A 24,454-nucleotide genomic window follows, 5' to 3' on the forward strand; every position below is an offset into this window, starting at 1 on the left:
GTACATCGATGTTGTCGCCAGTGGTCGGCGGAAGGTGCACGTGCCCGTCGACCTGGGACCGGACCGCAGCGACGCACGGATGCACGCCAAGACCGTAGGATCCTACGCAGTGCCGTAGGGGACCGCACCGCCACTTCCCAGCAAATTAGGGACACTGTTGCTCCTGGGGTATCGGCGTGGACCATTCGCAACCGTCTCCATGAAGCTGGGCTACGGTCCCGCACACCGTTAGGCGGTCTCCCGCTCACGCCCCAACATCGTGCAGCCCGCCTCAAGTGGTGTCGCGACAGGCGTGAATGGAGGGACGAATGGAGACGTGTCGTCTTCAGCGATGAGAGTCGCTTCTGCCTTGGTGCCAATGATGGTCGTATGCGTGTTTGGCGCCGTGCAGGTGAGCGCCACAATCAGGACTGCATACCACCGAGGCACACAGGGCCAACACCCGGCATCATGGTGTGGGGAGCGATCTCCTACACTGGCCGTACACCACTGGTGATCGTCGACGGGACACTGAATAGTGCACGGTACATCCAAACCGTCATCGAACCCATCGTTCTACCATTCCTAGACCGGCAAGGGAACTTGCTGTTCCAACAGGACAATGCACGTCCGCATGTATCCCGTGCCACCCAACGTGCTCTAGAAGGTGTAAGTCAACTACCCTGGCCAGCAAGATCTCCGGATCTGTCCCCCATTGAGCATTTTTGGGACTGGATGAAGCGTCGTCTCACGCGGTCTGCACGTCCAGCACGAACGCTGGTCCAACTGAGGCGCCAGGTGGAAATAGCATGGCAAGCCGTTCCACAGGACTACATCCAGCATCTCTACGATCGTCTCCATGGGAGAATAGCAGCCTGCATTGCTGCGAAAGGTGGATATACACTGTACTAGTGCCGACATTGTGCATGCTCTGTTGCCTGTGTCTATGTGCCTGTGGTTCTGTCAGTGTGATCATGTGATGTATCTGACCCCAGGAATGTGTCAATAAAGTTTCCCCTTCCTGGGACAATGAATTCACGGTGTTCTTATTTCAATTTCCAGGAGTGTACACTGACGGAAGTGGAACCTGCTACATCTTGAAGCACCTGCCCGATATTTATCAGACTTAGTAGAGATGTTCATTATATAACGTGTAACTTATTACATGATTAAACTTTAATTCTGTTCGGAACTAATGTCTACTTTCAACATTCGTATGGGGTGTCATTCTCATGGATGTCCATATGCTCTGTGGCATGAAAGCAAACAGGCTGTGAATGCCATCTTGAGAAATTTCTACAGCTACATCCACGTAGGTACTCCGCAAGCTACCGTATGGTGCATGGCACAGGGTATCTTGTACCACCACTCGTCGTTTCCTCTCCCTTTCTACTAGGAGTTAGAGCGAGGGAAAACGACTGTCTATATGCCTCAGTATGACTCCTAATATCTCTTATCTTATTTTCATGATCCTTACGCGAGATTTATTTTGACAGCAGCAGGCTCGTTCTGTAGTCAGCTTCAAATGCCGGTTCTCTAAACTTGCTCAGTAGTGTTCCTCGAAAAGAACGTCACCTTCCCTGCAGGGATTCCCATTTCATTTCCCGAAGCATTTACTTGTTGTTCGAACCTATCAGTAACAAATCTAGCAGCCTGAATCTGAATTGCATCAATGTCTTCCTTTAGTAAGACCTAGTGCGGATCCCAAAAGTCGAGCAGTATTTAAGAATAGGTCGCCCTAACGTCCTATATGCAGTGTCCTTTGCAGATGAGCCATACATTCCTAAATTTCTCCCAGTAAATCTAAGTCGACTATTTGCTTTCCCTAGCACAATCCTCACTTGCTTGTTCCGTTTCATGTCGCTTTGCAACGTCACGCACATATATTTAAACGACATGACTCCGTCAAGCAGCACATTAGTAATACTGTATACGAACATTACAGGTTTGTTTTTGGTAACGCAGTTTTCTACATTCAGAGCTAGTTGCCATTCATTTCACGAACTAGAAAGTTTGTCCAAGTCATCTTGTATTATCACACAGTCACTCATCGTCGACACCTTCTCGTCCACCACAGCACTATCAGAAAACAACCACACATTGCTGCCCACCCTGTCCGGCAGATCATATATCAAACTGGATTCTATTACTTAAGAAGTCACTCTCTTGGAAATTTATTAAATTCGAACTCAGAACATATTCTAGAATTCTGCAGTAAACTGATGTTAAGGTCACTGGTCTGTAATTTCTTTCCATGTCTGAAAAACCTGCTGTGTCATTTCATTTCATGGTCATTGTTGACAGGTGGCTGGTAAAAGTGTGTCCTTCCACGGCATTTGACGTATGATTTAAGAGAGAAATCAAGGATCAGGCAGGTCAGTCAAGGATGCATACATTCCTCAAGCTGTTTTTGGTGTAAACTGCTGTGTGGGGATCTTCTATTACATTGCTGGAATGTGACATCTGGTATCCTGCTCATGAAGAATAAAGCAACAGGTTTACCATTCGTGCCATTTACTGAAGAGCATTCCCCCTGCCTTCAAACGATAAGCAAATCAAACCTGTTGTTAAATCTAGTAGCTCCCCATACAACGAGTTGGCGAGGCATTGCTTCCTGTGACATTTCGCCAGGTCATCTATTTGAAAGTGTACTGTAGCAGGTCCCTTCCACGCAATACTCGTCAGGAATAGTCAATTTAGGTTCAGTTTATGTAGCAGGTTTCTCTGCTGCCGTTTGCTTTTCATAAATAATAACTGGAAGAAAGATTGTCTAGGGAACAATTGTCCACTGATTTCGTTTTACCATTAGTTTGGTGCATAAGTTCGTAACATTCAGATTGCTAAGGTTTTATTTATCAATTGTCATTTTATATTTGTACTTCGCTGTTGCCATTTTGTCATTTGGAGACCGTAAGTGAAGCTGTGAATGCTAGAAAATAGAGTGTCAATTGCAGAAATCGGAACATTTTCGACATATTCTTCTGTTTGAGTTCGATAGACGGGCGACAGAAGAGGAAGCAGCAAGAAAAATTTTCGCCGTATGTGACGATAATACTGTTGTACAAAGTACGATAAGAAAATGGTTTTACCGTTTTAGAGAACATCGTTTTGACGTTAGTGACACTCTACGTTCAGGAAGACCATCGGGGTTGGAGGAAGATATGTTTAAACGCATTAATCGACGTTGATAGAAGTCATCACAACCATAGGTGGAAGCACAAGCGGCCAAAGACACTACTAGCTAGGGCATAGCCACCTATGGTAAACTAACATACACCAACAAGCGATAAACGTCGGCAAGCCCCTGCATATCAGCAACACTGACTGGTAATTACCACCTGCTATTAGAGCCGACCAGCAGGCCACAGCAGGGACACCGACGAGCTCGCCCACTGACGCACAAACAATTCGCCAACATCACCCTACACTGTGCATCCGATATATAACCTATCGGACACAAAAACGAGGATAAACCTAACTGTTGCAGCTTGCTGACGCTCAACGAGAGCTCAACACCGGCACCCAGCGGCAGCCGCCGAGCAACACCACCGCACAACGTCAAAGGTATTGACATGCATGACACCCACTACTAACAAAGCCTACCCATGCACGACCTATCGCAGGCAGCAAGACATCCGCTACTGCTCTTACCACCCGACATAACTATCGCAGAGGTTTTATTCCCTTGGCTCTTGCCTTGGCACTTTTTTTGCTCAGCCATTCAAACCGCTACCCTTCGTTCGACTTCGACCCAATCTATCTCCAGATGAGCGCGTATTAATGGTTAACCTTAACCAGATGCACGCAAACATCGCAGTACCCACATCCTGCGACACCTCACTTTATTGAAAACTAATCCTTAAGCAGATATGGCAGTAGAACTTTTGAGTTGGCCATCATTCCGGTGTGGGCGTGGAGGGGCTCCACCTCTGTTAAAAGTTGATAAAAGTCAGTGAACTCGAAAACTGGCAAATTTAGTGAACTGTGATCATTACAACATCGTGCGACATTTGCATGCAATGGGAAAGGTTCAAAGATCGGGTGTATGGGTACCGCATGCTCTAAGCCAAAATCACATAAATCAGCAGGTGGCCATATGCGCATCTCTTATTGCTTTTCATCAATTGGATTGTGAAAAACACCGGCCATTCCTATCCTGTATCCTTACTGCTGACGAGAAATGGTATCTTTACCCTAACATTAGGAAAAGAAAGGAATGGTTGAGCCCAAACAAAGCAGCAGCTCCCCGTACAAAGACCTGCACGCATCTACAAAAGATGTTATGCATCTGGTGGAACAGCGACGATGTGGTGTACTACGAACTGCTTCCCCGATGTGAAACCATCGCTGCTGACACTTATTGCCAACAACAGAAACGTAGTTAAAGAACAACGACTAGGAAAGCGGCGTGATGCTACTCCACGATAATCCCTAACGCATTCTGCGAGACTGACAAACTCTATACAAGAGTTGGGGGTTAGGAAGTCATTCCGCACGAATCTTATTCATTTGATCCTGTGCCCTTTCGGTTTTTAGGTTTTTCCCTCTCTATTGAACAACCGTCCGGATGAAAATGCTCTCCGAACATGGATCGACGAGTTCTTCAACTCAAACTCACGTGATTTCTACAGTCCGGAATCGAAAAGTTACCTCAGTGTTGGCCACTGTTGTAAATACTGAGTGAAAATGTATAATTGATGACTAGTGTCTGTTATGACTATCTGTTATGTTTAATAGACTTATGAAAAAACACAACGAACTTATGCATCAATCCACATCAGCATCCTATGTTACCCTTCTGCTACGCATCACCTCAGCAACAACCTCTTTAATGCGCAGATGAATGATTAATTAAACGTTCAGTTGTAACTAGAGAATCAGGGTAGGTTGCCTTATTCCTTCTTTGTAGAGGCTCAGTAATTTTCAGTTGAATTTTATTTTTTACGCCTGGCTTGTGGTTTGGGCTCGCCGTAGGCAACGAACTTTCCGCTCTTTTTAAAAAGTACACTCTGTGACTGGTCAAATAAAAACAAGCGTGGGAAGCTGTGGGAAATTCCACTGACTTTCCTGTTCGAATATTGTTTGGTAACTTCGGTGGGAACAAGAAAGCGAATTTCTGGCGGTTTTCTAACGCCCACCGGATTGTACGAGCGCCTGGCGTTGCCAGGTAGTTTTGGCGACTGACCGACCTCCACCCTGTAAAGACGCGCTGGCCAAGAGGAGGCTAGTGTGAATATTTTAAATGTTTGAAGAGAACATTTAAGTTATGACCACGAGGTCAGCAAGACTTTCTCTCGCGGCCATTTCTAACATGAGTTCATTCTGTTTTCTTCCGTTTGGCCGCGCGGTCGAGGCTCTTGTTAGTTAGCTTAAGTAGTGAGTAAGCTTAGGGACCGATGATCTCAGCAGTTTGGTCCCATAAGACCTTATCACAAACTTCCAAGTTCGGTTTGGTTATTTTGTAATTCAATGTAGGCGTTTATTCAGTTACTTAAATTGAAGTTCCAAGAGTGTTAATATCCACTGGTAACATGTGCAGAAAATAATTTTTCTAATATCGGTTGCTTTTACGTTTTCAAGGCATTAGTGCAGTGTTTTGAATCAAATTATCACTCTAACGATTAATCAGAGCATTCTAAGCTGGCTAGAACAGGCACCACGATCGATATCTAAGTCTGTGTGTGACGACTTTGACGAATTATCTCTGCTTTTTTTTTTCTTTTTTCTTTTTTTTTTTTCGAAGAATGACTTTTAAGGTGTCGATTCGCTCATAATACTGCCACAGCGTCTTATTCTACGCAAGTTCTTGAGAATTATGAACGCAGGCAAGACGGGGGAGACATCAGTAGTTCGAAAATCTGCTGGGATTATTAGAATCCCCATGAGCAGGGTGAACTTAGTTTCTGGGCTTTGCTTTATCATTCACCTGTGATGAGATCGCATTCCGGTTGTGTTTGTGTATTGAACCGGAGATCTAGAAACGACGGAGAGGCTGCGTCCCGCCGTAGCCCTCAGTGGTTCACAACCCCACAACAGGCCACAGCAGTTCATCCACCCCACCGCCGCCCCGCACCGAACCCGGGGTTATTGTGCGATTCGTCCCCCAGTGGACACCCCCCTCCCCCCCCCTTTCAGGAACGTCTCATACTGACGAGTGTACCCCAAATGTTTGCATGGTAGAGTAATTATGGTGTCCGCGTACGTGCGTACGTTGAGACAGTGTTTGTGCAGCAATCGCCGGCATAATGTAACTGAGGCGGAATAAGGGGAACGAGCCCACATTCGCCGAGGCATATGGAAAACCGCCTAAAAACCATCCACAGGCTGGCGGCACACCGGATCTCGACACTAATCCGCAGGGAGGATTCGTGCCGGGGAACGGCGCGCCTTCCCGCTCAGGAAGCAACGCGTTAGTTCGCGCGTCTATCCGGGCGGTCGCTGGTTGTGTACTTCCCTCCTGTAGTTTACTTGCATAAATGGTACAAGTGTTGGAATATTACGAGTATTTAGAACTTATTACGTTAACAAGTACACCTCCATAATGGTCCTTTACCAAGGCTGATATTTGTTGGAAACCCACACCCTCGTCCCCTACTTAAGGAACCATAGCTATAAGTTTGTTCTGTTTATTGTAGCCGGCCGAAGTGGCCGAGCGGTTCTGGGCGCTTCAGTCTGGAACCCCGCGACCGCTACGGTCACAGGTTCGAATCCTGCCTCGGGCATGGATGTGTGTGATGTTCTTAGGTTAGTTAGGTTTAAGTAGTTCTAAGTTCTAGGGGACTGATGACCCCAGCAGTTAAGTCCCATAGTGCTCAGAGCCATTTGAACCATTTGTTTATTGTACATGATGAATGAGGTGAGGAAGGGGAGATTAAGAGACCAATTAATGTTACATCTTATGTAAAGTAATTCAGGTTTCGTTCTTCGTCTCCCCTCCCTTACCTGCACTAGCATTCCGCCATCTTCCCACATCCTCTGCAAAATTAGTATCACTAGAAATAACAATGCCTGCCTGACAAATAAGAAGAGTAGTTTGATACACTCAATCCCGTTGACAGTCGTGTGAAATCGTAATCAAATTTCCTATGCGTTTTTGATATAATTTGAAGGGTCATATTCTTTTAACGGTTTCACTTCACATTGCATGTCGGTGGAATTAGGATGTAAAGAGACTCTACCTGCTTACCAATAGAAGTTGCAGGAAGCGCATGACATATGGCAAAAAGGAAGACTCCATAAATAACCAGTAACAGGAATTAAATTCTAAAACAGAAGTAACGGGCACGTTGGTTTCGATTTGAACGCCGCAAATAAAAGCGAGACTCGTCGCTGAACACCGTAGATTGTCAAATGTCCAGTCTGACTATGGGTACTATGCCATGAAAGTATCTGTTGACTGAGGCGTAAGCGGCAAATGATTAATGTGTTCTCGACAGTTCATGGTGACTTTCTGCCTGTAACCTCCACCTGGATTTAAGCTGTTGGCATTCGTCTATTTGTCAGAGCCGGTGGAACAATGCTATGTCCTTCCCTCTCAAGAGATACTTCTGTGGAACGACCCGTATCTACTCTTCTTGCCATGCTTTTATCCTGAGTCCACCTCATCACTAGGCGTTGCATTACAGCCAACTGTCTGAACGATCTATGTGTATGATGTTGCCGTGCTCCATATTATTCGTCCTTCTGCAAAGTTAAAGAAATGGCGATAAGCTGCATATGCATGAGCTCTGGCCTTGCTGTGCTGTGATCTCCACCTGAAAGGTTCCAATACACCCAACAGCCATTACTCAGTATGACAGCCATTACTCACAAGGGAACCTCCCCATCGCACCCCCCTCAGATTTAGTTATAAGCTGGCACAGTGGATAGGCCTTGAAAAACTGAACACAGATCGATCGAGAAAACAGGAAGAAATTGTGTGGAACTATGAAAAAATAAGCAAAATATACAAACTGGGTCGTCCATGTCCAATATAGGCAATATTAAGGGCAGTCTTAGACGAGGAGAGCCGTGGTCCCGTGGTTAGCGTGATCAGCTGCGGAATTAGAGGTCTTTGGTTCAAATCTTCCCTCGACCGAAAATTTTAACTTTTTATTTTCAGTTTATGTGACAAACCCTTATGTTTTCATCACTTTTTTTGGAGTTATTATTACATCCACAAGAAAACCTAAATCGGGCAAGGTAGAAGAATCTTTTCACCCATTCGCCAAGTGTACTAGTTAGGTGGGTCGACAACATATTCCTGTCATGTGACGCACATGCTGTCACCAGTGTCGTATAGAATATATCAGACGTGTTTTCCTGTGGAGGAATCGGTTGACCTATGACCTTGCGATCAAATGTTTTCGGTTCCCATTGGAGAGACACGTCCTTTCGTCAACTAATCGCACGGTTTTGCGGTGCTGTCGCAAAACACAGACACTAAACTTATTACAGTGAACAGAGACGTCAATGAACGAACGGACAGATCATAAATTTGCGAAAATAAAGAAAGCAAAATTGTCAGCCGAGGGCAGATTCGAACTAAAGACCTCTCGTTCCGCAGCTGTTCACGCTAACCACGGGACCACGGCGCTCCTCGGCTCACATTGCCCTTAATATTGCCTATCTTAGGCATGGACGACCCAGTTTGTATATTTTGCTTATTTTTTCATAGTTCCACACAACTTCTTCCTGTTTTCTCGATTGATCTATGTTCAGTTTTTCAAGGCCTATCCACTGTGCCAACTTATAACTAAATCTGAGGGGGCTGCGATGGGGATGTTCCCTTGTCAGTATGACTTCAGTTCCGTTAGGATTGCTTGTGTGAAATTCCAAACTGCAACGGTATCTCGTGGCGAATTGCGACGTTACGATTCTTGACATTTTAACAGCAGCCGTGTCCGCCCCGATTGCTGAATGGTCGGGAATTTTCTCCTCAGGGACTGGGTGTTGTGCTGTCTTCATCATCATTTCATCCCTGCCCGGTGCGCAGGTCGCCCAATGTGGGGTCGAATGTAATAGGACCTGCACCAAGGCGGCTGGATCTGCCCCGTAAGGAGCCTCCCGCCCAATAACGCCAAACGCTCATTTCCAACAGCGGCCGTGTACTAAGTCAAAGCCCTTCTAACATCGCTGTAGCGACCCTGGCCGCGAATGTAATAGTAGCCGATGCTAGGAATGATTTCGAATCTTGTATAGGTGAACCTTATCTCAGTTATTCAACTAAATGAATTTAATATCATTTTGTATACAATACATTATATTTCAGGCTAAAATGCATAAAAAGAAATTAATTTGTTACAATCGATATGTACAGCTAAACTTACTCTTCTTTTAGAAATATCTGAAATTACGAAATATCTGAAAAATCTGACCTACGAAATACCTACCTTCCAATATCATATTAATAATTTCACAATTTACGACTAATTGTTAAAAATTGCTCTGAGCACTGTGCGACTTAACTGGTGAGGTCATCAGTCGCCTAGAACTTAGAACTAATTAAACCTAACTAACCTAAGGACATCACACACATCCATGCCCGAGGCAGGATTCGAACCTGCGACCGTAGCGATCGCTCGGTTCCAGACTGTAGCGCCCAGAACCGCACGGCCACTCCGGCCGGCGACTAATTATTAAATTTATTTCTGGTGTCATTTATAAAATAAAGATATAACTTGATGAAGATCCTTCTTTTGTCAAGAAAGTTCGTAAACCATTTTGTTTTGTAAACTCTTTGGAATATTAAACTTCCTGGCAGATTAAAACTGTGTGCCGGACCGAGACTCGAACTCGGGACCTTTGCCTTTGCGGGCAAGTGCTCTACCATCTGAGCTACCGAAGCACGACCCACGCCCGGTACTCACAGCTTTACTTCTGCCAGTATCTCGTCTCCTACCTTCCAAACTTTACAGAAGCTCTCCTGCGAACCTTGCAGAACTATTGGAATATTGTTAGTACCGCATAATGAGTTTAGTAGTAGTGGGCATGCCTCGGATGGAATCGGATGTGTTTTTATTTCTGGTAACAACAATGTAGTTTGTGGTGTTATAGAAGTGGAAATTGTAAAGACGGTGCGATATTGAAAAAAATGTGACAAAAAATGAAATTCAAGAGTAAGACAAGCAAATCTTCAAACATTATAATGTCAACTGGAACATCCAGAGTTGAAAAAAGGTCCTGCCCATAGACGTGACTGCAGCCAACACCGAGAAAATTAAGATAAGCAAAAAAGCTTTTTCTTGTGTACCTTACGCCTCTCGAAGCTTTTGAAACTAATGAAGATACTGGAAAATTTAATGTTGATGTGTGGGAGGGTAATATGACAGTGTCTAACACACGTCGGAAAATGACGGTGGAGCAATGAGGCAATGTATTGCGAATACATAGAAAGAAGGATCCTTTATTGTATGATTATATGATAGCGGAACAAACACTGGTAGCAGTTACTTCTGCAAAATATCTGGGAGTATGCGTACGGAACGATTTGAAGTGGAATGATCATATAAAACTAATTGTTGGTAAGGCGGGTACCAGGTTGAGATTCATTGGGAGAGTGCTTAGAAAATGTAGTCCATCAACAAAGGAGGTGGCTTACAAAACACTCGTTCGACCTATACTTGAGTATTGCTCATCAGTGTGGGATCCGTACCAGGTCGGGTTGACGGAGGAGATAGAGAAGGTCCAAAGAAGAGCGGCGCGTTTCGTCACTGGGTTATTTGGTAACCGTGATAGCGTTACGGAGATGTTTAATAAACTCAAGTGGCAGACTCTGCAAGAGAGGCGCTCTGCATCGCGGTGTAGCTTGCTCGCCAGGTTTCGAGAGGGTGCGTTTCTGGATGAGGTATCGAATATATTGCTTCCCCCTACTTATACCTCCCGAGGAGATCACGAATGTAAAATTAGAGAGATTAGAGCGCGCACGGAGGCTTTCAGACAGTCGTTCTTCCCGCGAACCATACGCGACTGGAACAGGAAAGGGAGGTAATGACAGTGGCACGTAAAGTGCCCTCCGCCACACACCGTTGGGTGGCTTGCGGAGTATCAATGTAGATGTAGATGTAGATGTAGAACATCAACTCCTGTGTTAAGTTTTGTGTTTGTGGGCAAGAATTCATCGACTTCGCCCCAAATACCGAGACGCAGATTCCTAGTCACTCCTCCACGACGACGCCCTAACCCACGCCGTATTTGGCCATATCCGACTTTCTGGTTGTTCTCCAGATTGAAGTTGACAGTGAATGGACACCGTTACTACGCAGTTAAGGACAGCCAAGGAAATTGTACTACAGTATTAATGCAATTCCAAAAAAACACTACAGTAACTGTTTCACAACAGTTTTAAAACGATTTCAGCTGTGTTTTAATTCAGTGAGACACGATGTTGAATAAATACAGTGATTTTATGAGGATAATTCACAACTACTATTTTTCATAGCCACAGTCCTAACGGAACATGTATATGAATGTCTTTATTCTGTACTAGAATACAGAAGTGTTGGATGGCAGCGTTCGATCGAATTGGTAATGGTGTAACAGCTTCTACACTGAAGAGCCAAAGAAACAGGTGCACCCGCCTAATATCGTGCAGGACCACAGCGATCACGCAGAATTTCCGCAACACAACGTGGCATGGACTCGAATAATGTCTGAAGTAGTCCTGGAGGGAATTGACACCATGAATTCCGGAGGTCTGCCTATAAATCCGTCAGAATACGAGTTGGTAGAGATCTCTTCCGAATAGCACATTGTAAGGCATCCCAGATATGTACAATAATGTTCCTGTCTGGGGAGTTTGGTGGCTATCGAAAGTATGTTTAAACTCAGAGGAGTGTTCCTGGAGCCACTCTTTAACAGTTATGCAGGTCTGGGGTGTCGCATTGTCCTGCTGGAATTCCCAAAGTCCGTTGGAATGCACAATGGACATGAATTGATGCAGGTGATCAGACAGGATGCTAACGTACGTGTCACCTGTCAGTCATATCTAGACGTACATGCGGTCCCATATCACTCCAACTGTACACGCCCTACACCATTACAGAGCCTCCCCCTGCTTGAACAGTCTCCTGCTGACATTCAGGATCCATGGATTCATGAGGTTGTCTCCATACCTGTACACGTCTATCCTCTCGGTACAATTGAAACAAGAGTCTCAGACCAGCAAACTTGTTTCCAGTCATCATCAGTCCAATGTCAGTGTTGACGGGCCCAGGCGCGGCCTAAAGCTTCTTGTCGTGCAGTCATCAAGGGTCAACGAGTGGGCCTCCGGCTCCGAAATCCCATATCGATGATGTTTCGCTGAATGGCTCGCATGCTGACACTTGCTGATGGTCCAGCATTGAAATCTGCAGCAATTTGCGGAAAGGTTGCACTTCTGTCACGCTGAACGATTCTTTTCAGCCGCCGTTGGTTCCGTTCTTGAAGGATCTTTTTCCAGTCGTAGCGATGGAGATTTGATGTTTCACCGGATTCCTGATGTTCACGGCACACCCGTGAAATGTCGTACGGCAAAATCCCCATTTCATCGCTACCTCGGAGATGCTGTGTCCATCGCTCGTACGCCAACTATAACACCACGTCCAAACTCACTTAAATCTTGATAACTTGCCATTGTAGCAGCAGTAAGCGATCTAACAACTGCGCCAGACACTTGCTGTCTCACATAGGCGTTGCCGACTGCAGCCCCGTATTCCGACCTTTCACATGTCTTTGTATTTGAGCACGCATGCCTATATCAGTTTCTCTGGCGCTTTAGTGCATTTTCCTTTCTTCTTCTTTATCGTCGCCTTGTCCCACGTCACGTAGGGTCGGCGTTGCTCTTCTGGATGCTTCTCCTCCATAGTACTCTATCCATTGCCTCTTCCTTCTTCCATCCTTTCTCCCTTAGGTCAACGGATATCTTATCCTTCCACCTCATCTTCGGCCTTCCTCTCCTTCTCGCTCCTTCAATCTTTATATCTTCAACTGTTTCCGATATACTCTTCCCATTTTCTCTGTAAGTGGCCGTACCACCTTAGTCTGCTCGCTTGTATATTTTTCTCCATGGGTCCCACTTTCACAGCTCCTCTAACAAATTCATTTCTGATCCTGTCCTTCCTTGTTACCCCACACATCCACCTCAGCATCCTCATTTCCGCCACTTCCATCTTCCTTTCCTGGGCTACTGTGACTGGCCATGTCTCTGCATTTTCCTCGCTGTAGTCGCTGAAAACTGACTCATCAAGTTGGGTTGACACCCGGAATCAACTCTTCTATTGAGGGCGACGGAAAACTTTACAAAGCAGGTAATGTTATGGTCGAGCGTCTAATGTAATAAGGCTTGTCGGCTAGGTGTTCAGCAGCTTGTGGCCCGTTGCCGTTTCCTTATCGGCTTTTCTTACGGGGGTAAAGGCGCAGCTAGACGGAGAGCGCGACCTTAGAGTGTCGCAGGCACCAGGCAGCGTGAAAACTCTCCGGCGGCGTGGCGGCCATTAGCAGCCGTGGGGCGGCACATAAAGAGCACCTTTACGAGGACGGCTAAAAGCCGCCGTGGCCGACTCGTGTTTCCGGCCGGCTTTCGCGACGCCGCGTAAAAGCGCTCTAATTCGTCGGGCCGCTCTCTCGATTTTACTGCCGCTGTAGCCCGGTGCACGCCGCTTTATGCCGAGAGCCACTTATCAAACTCGGTTTTACACTCGCTCATAATACTTCACCATCTACAGTCATTTCGCACACGTGAATAATAGTCGCGTGCTGTTAGACTACCTGTTTCGACAGCACCAATGAAAAGGGGAAAAACAATTTTCGTTTGATTCCATCGAAAGGCTGAATTATACACCACCAGGATAAAAAAAAAGATACACCTGGAAAGTCTACGTCGATTATGGTCCGATGATGGCATATGCAACCTGGGGGTGACACATGTTTCAACTTCATCTGCCAACAGATAACGTAGTAGCATAGCTACCAGAGCGCCAACTGTGGCTACTCATTTATAGGGAATGCTCACACCCAGAAGGCTCATCTGTCCTCTCACCTCTCTCCTCTACCTCCTGTACACGGCAGATATGCCCCCCCCCCCCCCCCCATCCAGTACACCTTCTGCAGTATGCTGATGACACCGCCTTCCTTGCCCTCGCTCCTACCCTTCAGCGGTCCCAACGCCTTCTCCAGAATCACCTTGACCTTTCTGCTGCATGATGTAACCTGTGGCTCCTGAAAATCAATCCTTCCAAGCAATCATCGTAGGTCATACCACTCGCTCCTTCCGGCTCCTTGATTTCTCCCTTACCATCTGCACCCATCCTGTCTCACCTACCTTGGCCTCACCATTGACCGTCACCTCACCTGGATGATCCATCTCTGCTCTATCCAATCCACATTGCCCACAACTGCCTCCGACTCCTCAAACTCCTCTCTGGTCGGACATGGGGGTTGAACCCCCCTACCATCCTCCACACCTACTAATCCTTAATCCATCCCATCCTATGTTGTGCAAGTCCCACCTGGATATCCGCCCCCCCCCCCCAAAGTCTCTCTAGATCCTCGAGCGCCATGCACTCCACCTCGCCCCGCCTTCTGTATACACCTCCCGTCCTCTGCGCGGATCCTCTACAACCTGATTCCTTTCCCCCATCTGCTTCTTTTCCTCGAACATATCCGCGTCCTCTACACCTCCCACCGCTTTGATCCCCCTCATCCCCTGGTTGCTCCTCTCCTCTCTAACTCCTGCCCTCTGCTGCACCTTCACCATTGTGACCCCACTACCCTCCACCTCTACAGCCTTTATCTCCTTTCCCAAGGTGGCTTCCATCGACTCCCCCTCCCAGATGATGCCCTCTCTCCCTCCATTTATGCCTCCTATCAACTCTGACCCTCACCTTCCCCTCCCTTCCTCTGTTCTTTTCCCGGGCTCCCCCCCCTTCCATCCTGTTTTTTCCCTGCCTACCCTGTCTCTGACTCCTTTCTCTCCCCTGAGTCCTTGCATTCCCCTGCTCTGCCTTTCCCAACTCCCTCTTGCGCCTGCCGTGCCCCCCTTATGAGTCCTCTGCCCACTTCGTTTCTCCTCTCCCTCCACCTTTTTTCTCCCCCTCATCTGTCCAGGTACCCCCCCCCCTCCCATCTGCCCTTGGCTGTGGTGTGTCATCTTCGTGCCAACTTTTTAGTGCAGTGTCTTAAGTGAGTGTTAAGTGTTGTGCGTCTTTTCCGAAGTTTTGCAAACAGAAATCATATTATCGCTGGGTGTGATTTTTATATCTCTTGCGAACAGAAACCAGACTGTCGCAGTGTTTTTTTTAAATTGTCTGTCTACTGTTTTACCTGTCTGGTACCTGTGTATTTTATTAGCATCGCCAACCCTTTGATTTATGTTTCAACTTCCACAATTTTCCGCCAATTTACAATTAACGTCACCGTTCTTATTGCTGCTTTTATTGTTTATTATTATCTTCTTCTGTTTTTAAAATTCTGTAGGCTGAAGAGCGGCGTACTAAGCTGCTGCCAGCCCACCCCCTTCAGGGGGAATCGAAACTCAATAAAGGAAAAAAAAACAGAACGTTCATTGTGGTGCACATGCGTGAAACAAGCAGGCAGCCATACTACAGAGACGCACTCGTGCTTCCTGTAGCCTAATGAGCGACTGTAAAAGGGGTCAAATTGTGACCTTCCGAGTGGTGGGATGGTCCTCCTGGAGAATTGCCACCCAAGTCGGACGTGCTGCGTCAGTTGTTCAACGACGCTGGTGTTAGTGGTCACATGAAAATTTTTACACCTGCAGAGGAGGTCCTGGATGCACATGCAGTGCAGACGCCCGCCAGTATAGTCGTATTGTAAAGGCAGCAGCGGCGGTTCGAACAGCTACCACAACACAGATAAGAGGGTTTGTGAGCCCAGACATGTAAAACTAGACTGTTGCGAACTGGTTATTAGCAGTGGAACTATAGTGGTGCACAATTCTAACCCATCTTTCACTCAAGCCACAGCATAGACGTACAAGACTCCACTGGCGCCGTCAGAGGATATCTTGGAAGATGGAACGGAGCGCGGTGGTCTTCGGCGATGAAAGCAGATTCTGCCTGCACGCAAGAGATGGTCGTTTGTGCGTACGACCTGGTGAAGGCTGGCTCACGGAGTGCATTCGTCCAAGACACATTAGTCAAACCCCAGGCCTTATGATCGGGGGTGCGATAAGCTACAACTCTCTTTGATCTTTGCTGTTTCTATAGGGCTGACCAGCGCTCGGTAAGTGCAGATAGTTGTTACGCCCATTGTTTTGCCATTCTCGCAACAGGGAGCTGATGTGTTGTTCCAACAGGATAATGCCCGCCCACAAACTGCCCGTGAACTTCAACGTGCTCTGTAAGAAGTGCAGTAACTTATTTTCACAGCATAATCTTCGGGCTCGTCTCCAATCAAGCACGTATGGGATATGATGGGACGAGAAATGATTCGTGTGACTCGTTGGCGCCGGCCACAGTGGCCGAGCGGCTCTAGGCGCTACAGTCTGGAACCGTGCGGCCGCTACGGTCGCAGGCTCGAATCCTGCCTCGGGCATGGATGTTTGTGATGTCCTTAGGTTAGTTAGGTTTAAGTAGTTCTAAGTTCTAGGGGACTGATGACCTCAGCGGTTAAGTCCCATAGTGCTCAGAGCCATTTGAACCATGTTTTTGACTCGTTAGCCAACAACTCTTACAAAAGTACGTCGAGTAGGTGTGGTACAACGTACCCCAGGACAGTATTCGCCAGCTGTGGAGTCGACTGGATGCTAGAGTCAGCGCCTGTATTGCCTCCCGTGGAAGCTACACGGCGTAATAATATGGGTCTTTCAGCATGAGTCCATACCTGGTACCACAGACGCGTTTGTTCTATTGATCTGTAAATGTAATAATTTCATGTGCTCCATATGAAATACTGCAACAATAAGTGTTGAGTGAATTGTAGACTTCTAAAAGGGGGTACTAATTTTTTTCCAGCAGTGTATTTGATTGAAATCATTGTGGAAATTACACAGCGTCATTTTGAAACTAAATCCGCTGTTTAAACCGACGTTTCGACAGTCGTTATAGTCTCCCCCTTCAGCACGACTAAACAGCTAACTTCTGGGGATGGTTTTCCCTCAAACTGACCCATTTCTAACAGTGACACTTTCCTTAACATCACAGGACATCTTAAAGTGAATATGCCTGTGGAGACGTGTTTGTAAACGAAGCTATTGCCTGCGCTGCTCCAGCAAGTGACTGGACAGCAACAGAAAACTGGGCCATTAAATTTTGAAAGACGTACGTTTCATGTGGGTACATCTTTCATTAGAATTTATCCTATTAATTAGGTTAGGTCTTTTTACCCTTTTTATATGCCATCTTCATCAAATTCTACTCGGACCACTGCCTATAGGAATTGATCTGTGGGAGATGTTTTATTTAACCTTTAACTTTCCCTTTATAACCAGTAGCCACTATTTCATGAACACTCCCTGTCTTGCATGAAACGCATCATGTTAGTTTGGCTGTGGGATAAGGCGAATTTACTGCTCTCTCCGAGCTTGAAAACGTAGGGCTGACTCGTTGGAGCCCGCACAGGATAATAGCAGGAAGAAATGGGGTGGGGGAACGAGAGAAATGATGGCAGAGGACCGCACGCCTCTCTGTCTTGGCGAACGTGACTTGGAGCGCGTAGGTGCAACGCTCTTTCACGCCAGAATTCGTGGCCATGTGTTTCCATTGGTTACTGGAAGGTCGCGGAAGAAACTTCTAGTTCTTTCGAGCAACTCTGTCAGTTAAAACTGACGAACAATGGATCTGTAGGGCACACTTTTTGACGCGAACCGATTGGGCCGTTGTATTGCGCGTGGAAGCTAGGCCCGTGATTGGACGAAATGTGCGCCAGAAAGTGCGACCTCTCCGGGGTGTTGAGGAGCGAACGGCGGACAGTTGAAGACGGGGCGGGCTACAGGCTGGACATGCAGAAGATGCTGTTGTCCAGTGGGGACACGCTATGCCGCGGTACCACGAGGCGATCACGATGAAACGCAATGCAACTGCTTGCTGGCGCACTGTTTGGTCGCGATCAGAACCTGTTCGTAGTAACAGTGCTTTGTACTAAAATCTTTCCCAATTGCTCAAATCTTTGTTGTTGATCATTCTTCCGGGTTATATGGCCGTGGTCCATGGAATACTTCTATTCCTAACGTTTCGTCCAATACTAAGTTGGACATCCTCAGATGTATGGCTGGTCCTGTTGAGTCCTGGCGACTGACAAGTCGGGCGTCGGAGAGCGGCCTAAATACTGAGGAAAGTGGGCGTGGTCTAGCTTGCACATAGTAGCAGAGAGAAAACTAGTCAAAGATAAAATGTAACTATCGATAATAGTCCATCATAGATAAAAATCACTTATCGATTATGTAACGCCACTGTCCACATCTCGCTTAATTTCAAGGCCTCTTCTTTTCTATTAAAATTACCTTGAAATTGCTAGCTGTGGCGAAAATTCGCTCGGCAACTGCCGCCGAGCTGGGTAAATAAATAAAATGTATGTACACCACTGTTCAAATGGTTCAAATGGCTCTGAGCACTATGGGACTTAACATCTGAAGCCATCAGTCTCCTAGAACTTAGAACTACTTAAACCTAACTAACCTAAGGACATCACACACATCCATGCCCGAGGCAGGATTCGAACCTGTGATTGTAGCGGTCGCGCGGCTCCAGACTGAAGCGCCTAGAACCGCTCGGCCACACCGGCCCGGCACACCACTGTTCAGTAGTGGTATGCTCAGAAGACAGCCTCCAAGGAACGACCAGTTAGAGAAGTCACGATTGGGTATGAGGGGTTAGTTTCACAGCGCTTATTCTCAAAAACCTTTGTAGCTTATAGTAGCAAAAACGTCGCGAGGAGAATACAGTGATTCATCGAGTGCGTTATTTGTACCACGTAAACGTCGCCGTGTAATGCGACTGCCATCAGCCGAAGGTGGGAATTCGTCTGATTGTTCAGTAAGTGATCAAAGTTCACGGAATGATCCTCGAGGCAATCACCTGAACACTGTGCACTTTACGAGTGACCTTAGTGCCAAAGTGAGTGATAAAAATGTACAAAAGTGTAACAAAGTCGAAATGTTTTATGAATTTCGACGAAAGATGAAATATTTGAAGGCATCAGGGAACAAACAAATACTTATCCTGCAGAAACGACAATAGTTTCTAAACGTTTGAATCAATGGGTGCCAACAAACAAGGATGAAATAAAACGGTTGTTTGGATTGTTTTTGTGATGGGGATTGGCGAAACTTTTTTCCATACATTTATATTGGTTTTAGGATCCACTGATTATTCAAACATTCCCACGAAAGTTAATGTGTAGAGATAATTTCGAAATTGTATTGAGAATGGTGCGTTTTGCAGAAAATACGAAAGCTAATGCTTTAGATCGTCTCTCAAAAGTTCGTTTCATTATCGACGACCATTCTGGTATGTCAGCGTCATAGTACTTGTACACTAGTGGCCCCTCCTGTTGTTAGCAGTTGGTAACACCTGAAGATGAAGCTTTATGCTTCGAAACTGGTCGATGATTGGTTGGTTGATTTGGGGGAGGGGCCTAACAGCGAGATCATCGGCCGAAACAGCTCGTGCAATAAATTACGAAATTACTGGCAACGGAAGATGAGCCTATAAATATATTCCACAGTTGTGGATGTTCAGATATCAAATACTTTGCATTGTCGACGAACTGAACAGAAATAAATTAAGTAAATAAATAACTAAATAACCCTTCCGAAATACTATGTGGGGATGAATCTGCAATACCATTCCGAGGACGAATCATATTCAAGCAGTATTTAATACAAAAGGCTACAGTATTAGAATTTACACTGTCAAAGTTCTTGATGAAGAAAATACCACGCCAACAAATGTTTGATGATTTTGTGTCAAGATTTATTCAATAAGGGTTATATACAATGTACCGATAACTGGTATACCAGTGTAGATTTGTTAAGTAAACGGATAAAAAAAAAAAGGCTGTTGGTTAGTCCCCTTCGGGTAAATTGAAAAGGAATTTCAAAAGAAATTGTAACCACCAAATTGTAACGCAGGGAAGTGATTACAAAACAGAAGACTCAAGGAATTACATTCTTCAAATGGAAAGACAAAAAATGACGTTTTGTTTTTTTGCCCGACATTCCATTAAAATGGAAAAGATGACAGCCAAAAGAGGGGTATATAGAAAACCAAAAATTGATACTGAGAATAACAACGGAAAAACTGCTATTGACCTCTCTGATCAGGCGAGTACTATTAGCGGTCCGTTGGGAAAGACAGTAAAATGATACTGAAAGTTAGAATTCGATCTTTTTTTTTTTGAAGCCCGCTGTTGTCAGTGCGCGCCGGCCGGAGTGGCCGTGCGGTTCTAGGCGCTACAGTCTGGATGTGTGTGATGTCCTTAGGTTAGTTAGGTTTAATTAGTTCTAAGTTCTAGGCGACTGACGACCTCAGAAGTTAAGTCGCATAGTGCTCAGAGCCATTTGTGAGTGGTGGTCCATTGATCGTGACCGGGTCAAATATCTCACGAAATAAGCGTCAAACGAAAAAACTACAAAGAACGAAACTTCTCTAGCCTCGGGGGGGGGGGGGGGGGGAGGAGGGAAACCAGATGGCGCTATGGTTGGCCTGTTAGATGGCGCTGCCATAGGTTAAACGGGTATCAATTCCGTTTTTTAAAATAGGAACCCCCATTTTTATTACATATTCGTGTAGTACGTAATGAAATATTAATGTTTTAGGTGGACCACTTATTTCGCTTTGTGATACATGGCGCTGTAATAGTCACAAACATGTAAATACGTGGTATCAAGCAACATTCCGCCAGTGCGGAAGGTATTTGCTTCGTGATACATTACCCGTGTTAAAATGGACCGTTTACCAACTGCAGAAAATGTCGATATCTGTGTTGATGTATGGCTATTGTGATCAAAATGTCCAACGGGCGTGTGCTACGTATGCTGGTCGGTATCCTGGACGACATCATCCAAGTGTCCGGATCGTTCGCCTAATAGTTACGTTATTTAAGGAAACAGGAAGTGTTCAGCCACATGTGAAACGTCAACCACGACCTGCAACAGATGATGATGCCCAAGTAGGTGTTTTAGCTGCTGTCGCGGTTAATCCGCACATCAGTAGCAGACAAATTGCGCGAGGATCGGGAATCTCTAAAACGTCAGTGTTGAGAATGCTACATCAACATCGATTGCACCCGTACCATATTTCTATGCACCAGGAATTGCATGGCGACGACTTTGAACGTCGTGTACAGTTCTGCCACAGGGCACAAGAGCAACTACGGACGACTTTTTGCACGCGTTCTATTTAGCGACGAAGCATCATTCACCAACAGTGGTAACGTAAACCGACATAATATCCACTATTGGTCAAGGGAAAATCCACGATGGCTGCGACAAGTGGAACATCAGCGACCTTGGCGGGTTAATGTATGGTGCGGCATTATGGGTGGAAGGATAATTGGCCCACATTTTATCAATGGCAATCTAAATGGTCCAATGTATGTAGATTTCCTACGTAATGTTCTACCAATGTTACTACAAGCTGTTTCACTTCATGACAGAATGGCGATGTACTTCCAACGTGATGCATGTCCGGCACATAGCTCGCGTGCGGTTGAAGCGGTACTGAATATCATATTTCATGACAGGTGGATTGGTCGTCGAAGCACCATACCATGACCCGCACGTTCACCGGATCTGACATCCCCGGATTTCTTTCTGTGGGGAAAGCTGAAGGATATTAGCTATCGTGATCCACCGACAACGCCTGACAACATGCGTCAGCGCATTGTCAATGCAAGTGGGAACATTACGGAAGGCGAACTACTCGCTGTTGAGAGGAATGTCGTTACACGCATTGCCAAATGCATTGAGGTTAACGGACATCATTTTCAGCATTTATTGCATTAATGTGGCATTTACAGGTAATCACGCTGTAATAACATCCGTTGTCAGAAATGATAAGTTCGCAAAGGTACATGTATCACATTGGAAAAACCGAAATAAAATTTTCAAACGTACCTACGTTTTATATTTTAATTTAAAAAACCTTCCTGTTACCAACTGTTTGTCTAAAATTGTGAGGCATATGTTTGTGACTATTACAGCGACATCTATTACAACGCGAAAAATGTGGTCCAACTAAAACATTCATATTTCTTTACGTACTACACGAATATGTAATAAAATTGGAGGTTCTTATCCAAAAAACCGCAGTTGATATCCGTTTGACCTATGGCAGCACCATCTAGTGGGCCAACCACAGCGCCATCTGGTTTTCCGCTTCAAGCTAGACAAGTTTAGTTCTTTGTAGGTTTTTCGTTTGACGCTTATTTCGTGAGATATTTGGCCTGGTCACGATCAATGGACCACCCTGTATACGTTCCAAGATGTAAAATATCCATCACAAAATTTCGAAAACAGTTGCAGATACGCTCATACGGCATTCATGTGAAGGAGCTCCTGTCATGAAGAAGCAAACACCAGCTGGAAACAAAGGAAGAAAAGGTGCATAAAGAGTGCAGATGTTGTTCTGAACGCTACACCGCTTGGTGCAACCAGTGGTTGCTCAAGGGCAATCCCTCCAAAACCCAGGCAATCATTGTAGGCAAAACCACCCCTTCCTTCCACCTCCTTGATTTCTATCTCACCATCTATGGCCGTCCTATCGCCCTCACCCCCACCACGTACCTTGGCGTCACCCTCGACCGTCGCCTCTCCTGGAACACCATCTCCAGACAATCCAAGCCAAGACACACTCCCGACTCCGTCTCCTCAAGCTCCTTTCCGGCCGTACGTGGGGTCTGGACCTCTCCACCATCCTCCACACCTATAAATCCCCTATCCGCCCTATCCCATCCAGCCTGGATATCCGCCCCCCCCCTTTACCTTTTAAAAATCCCTTCAGATCCTTGAACGCCACGCTCTCCGCCTCGACTATCACATCCATCTCCCCTCCCCCACACGGATCCTGTACGACCTCATTCCGTTCCTCCACCTCATCCTTTTCCTTGAACAGATACGGATCCTGTACATTTCCCAAAAACTCGATCCTCCTCACCCACTTGTCTCCCCCATCCTCTCCCACCCCCGCCCACTTCTGCGCCTGTATTCCCACTTCCCACCCAGTCTCCACCCTCCTTACCCTCTCCCAAGGTGGCTTCCGCCAGCTCCCTCTCCCTGATGACGCCCTCCTCCCCTCCATTTACCCCTCCTACCAACTTTCATCCTCCCTCCCTCTTCCTGTGTTTGGGCACCCTCCCTCCCTTCTCTTCCCCTTCTCTCCCTCCTCCATTTCTCCCCACTCCTCCCCCAGGCTTCCCCTCCCCTGTCCCTCTACTCCTCCTCCCATCTCCTAAGCCATTGGCATCTTAGTTCTCCCCTCTCCCCCCCTCACCCTTCTTCCCCTCTTGGCAGATCCCCGGACTCGCACACGCTATGTGGACATTCGCGCGCCGGAGATCATCGCCACCAGTGTCTCGTGTGTGCCGTCGTGTTTAGTGTTCAGTGTTCACCGTTGCACTCCATCGTTCACCTGTGCCATCGACGTCTTCAGTGTTTGTAGTGTGGATTATCGTCGAGTGTGAACGGCTCTGCGTTTGTCTTTATGTGTCTACTGTTTTATTACTCACTGTTATGTAACTTATGTGTATTCCTTCTGTTGTTTCTTTGTCTATTCTATAGCTGAAGAGCAGCGTAACTTGCTGCTACCAGCCTGCCTGTTTGTACGGGTTTAAAAATAACAATAAAGAAAAAGAAAAAAAATTCTGAACGCTACAAGATAAACACAAGATCATTTGGGTGCAATGGAGCTAGAAAATTAACTAAACAGGTGATTGCTTATCTAATCTCATCTTTGTACTGAATGTTTTAATAAATTTCATTCAAATTACGTTTGTTTTATAATATTGTCACTGTCACTCCCATAAACTTATGTCGTTCAAACAAGAAGTGATGTACAGACATCTTTCCGTCTCTGAATATGTGAATGATAGGCGACAGATGGTCGCTCCGCCAGTTTATTTACGAAACATATTTGTAGATTAGATATAGCCGAGGAGGGCTGTAGGCTGAGTAGTGGTACTCACGTGGGTTCGTCTTCGAGGACGAGTTCCTCGAAGTCGACGACGATGCGGTAGCCGTCCGGGGCGGCGACGTCGACGAAGCAGTCGGCGTTGTCCGGGTAGTGGCGGGGGAAGCCGGGGGAGGAGGCAGTGGCGCGCGGCGCCTCCCTCGACAGCCGCACCGACCGCCGGCACGACGCCGACGCCGACGCCGCCGCCGACGCCGCCTCCGTGTCTGCGCCGCCCGCCTGCACAGCGCACCAGCAGAGCCTCGCTGTTATATAGTGTCTCACTGATACGTGCTACGCCGTCGTTAAAAAATGGTTCAAATGGCTCTGAGCACTATGGGAATTAACTTCTGAGGTCATCAGTCCCCTAGAACTTAGAACTACTTAAACCT

General features: G+C 46.3%; 1 protein-coding gene across 1 annotated transcript in view; it reads right to left on the bottom strand.

Annotated features, from left to right (window-relative positions):
- LOC124606012 overlaps positions 1-24,454 on the bottom strand; it is a 532,599-nt gene that overhangs the window by 422,574 nt on the left and 85,571 nt on the right. The window contains exon 5 of the mRNA XM_047137975.1: positions 24,079-24,302. Coding sequence (XP_046993931.1) covers positions 24,079-24,302 — 224 coding nt within the window. The remainder of the gene's footprint in view (positions 1-24,078; positions 24,303-24,454) is intronic.

This window comes from Schistocerca americana, chromosome 3 (assembly GCF_021461395.2).
Source record: "Schistocerca americana isolate TAMUIC-IGC-003095 chromosome 3, iqSchAmer2.1, whole genome shotgun sequence".
Classification (NCBI taxonomy): domain Eukaryota; kingdom Metazoa; phylum Arthropoda; class Insecta; order Orthoptera; family Acrididae; genus Schistocerca; species Schistocerca americana.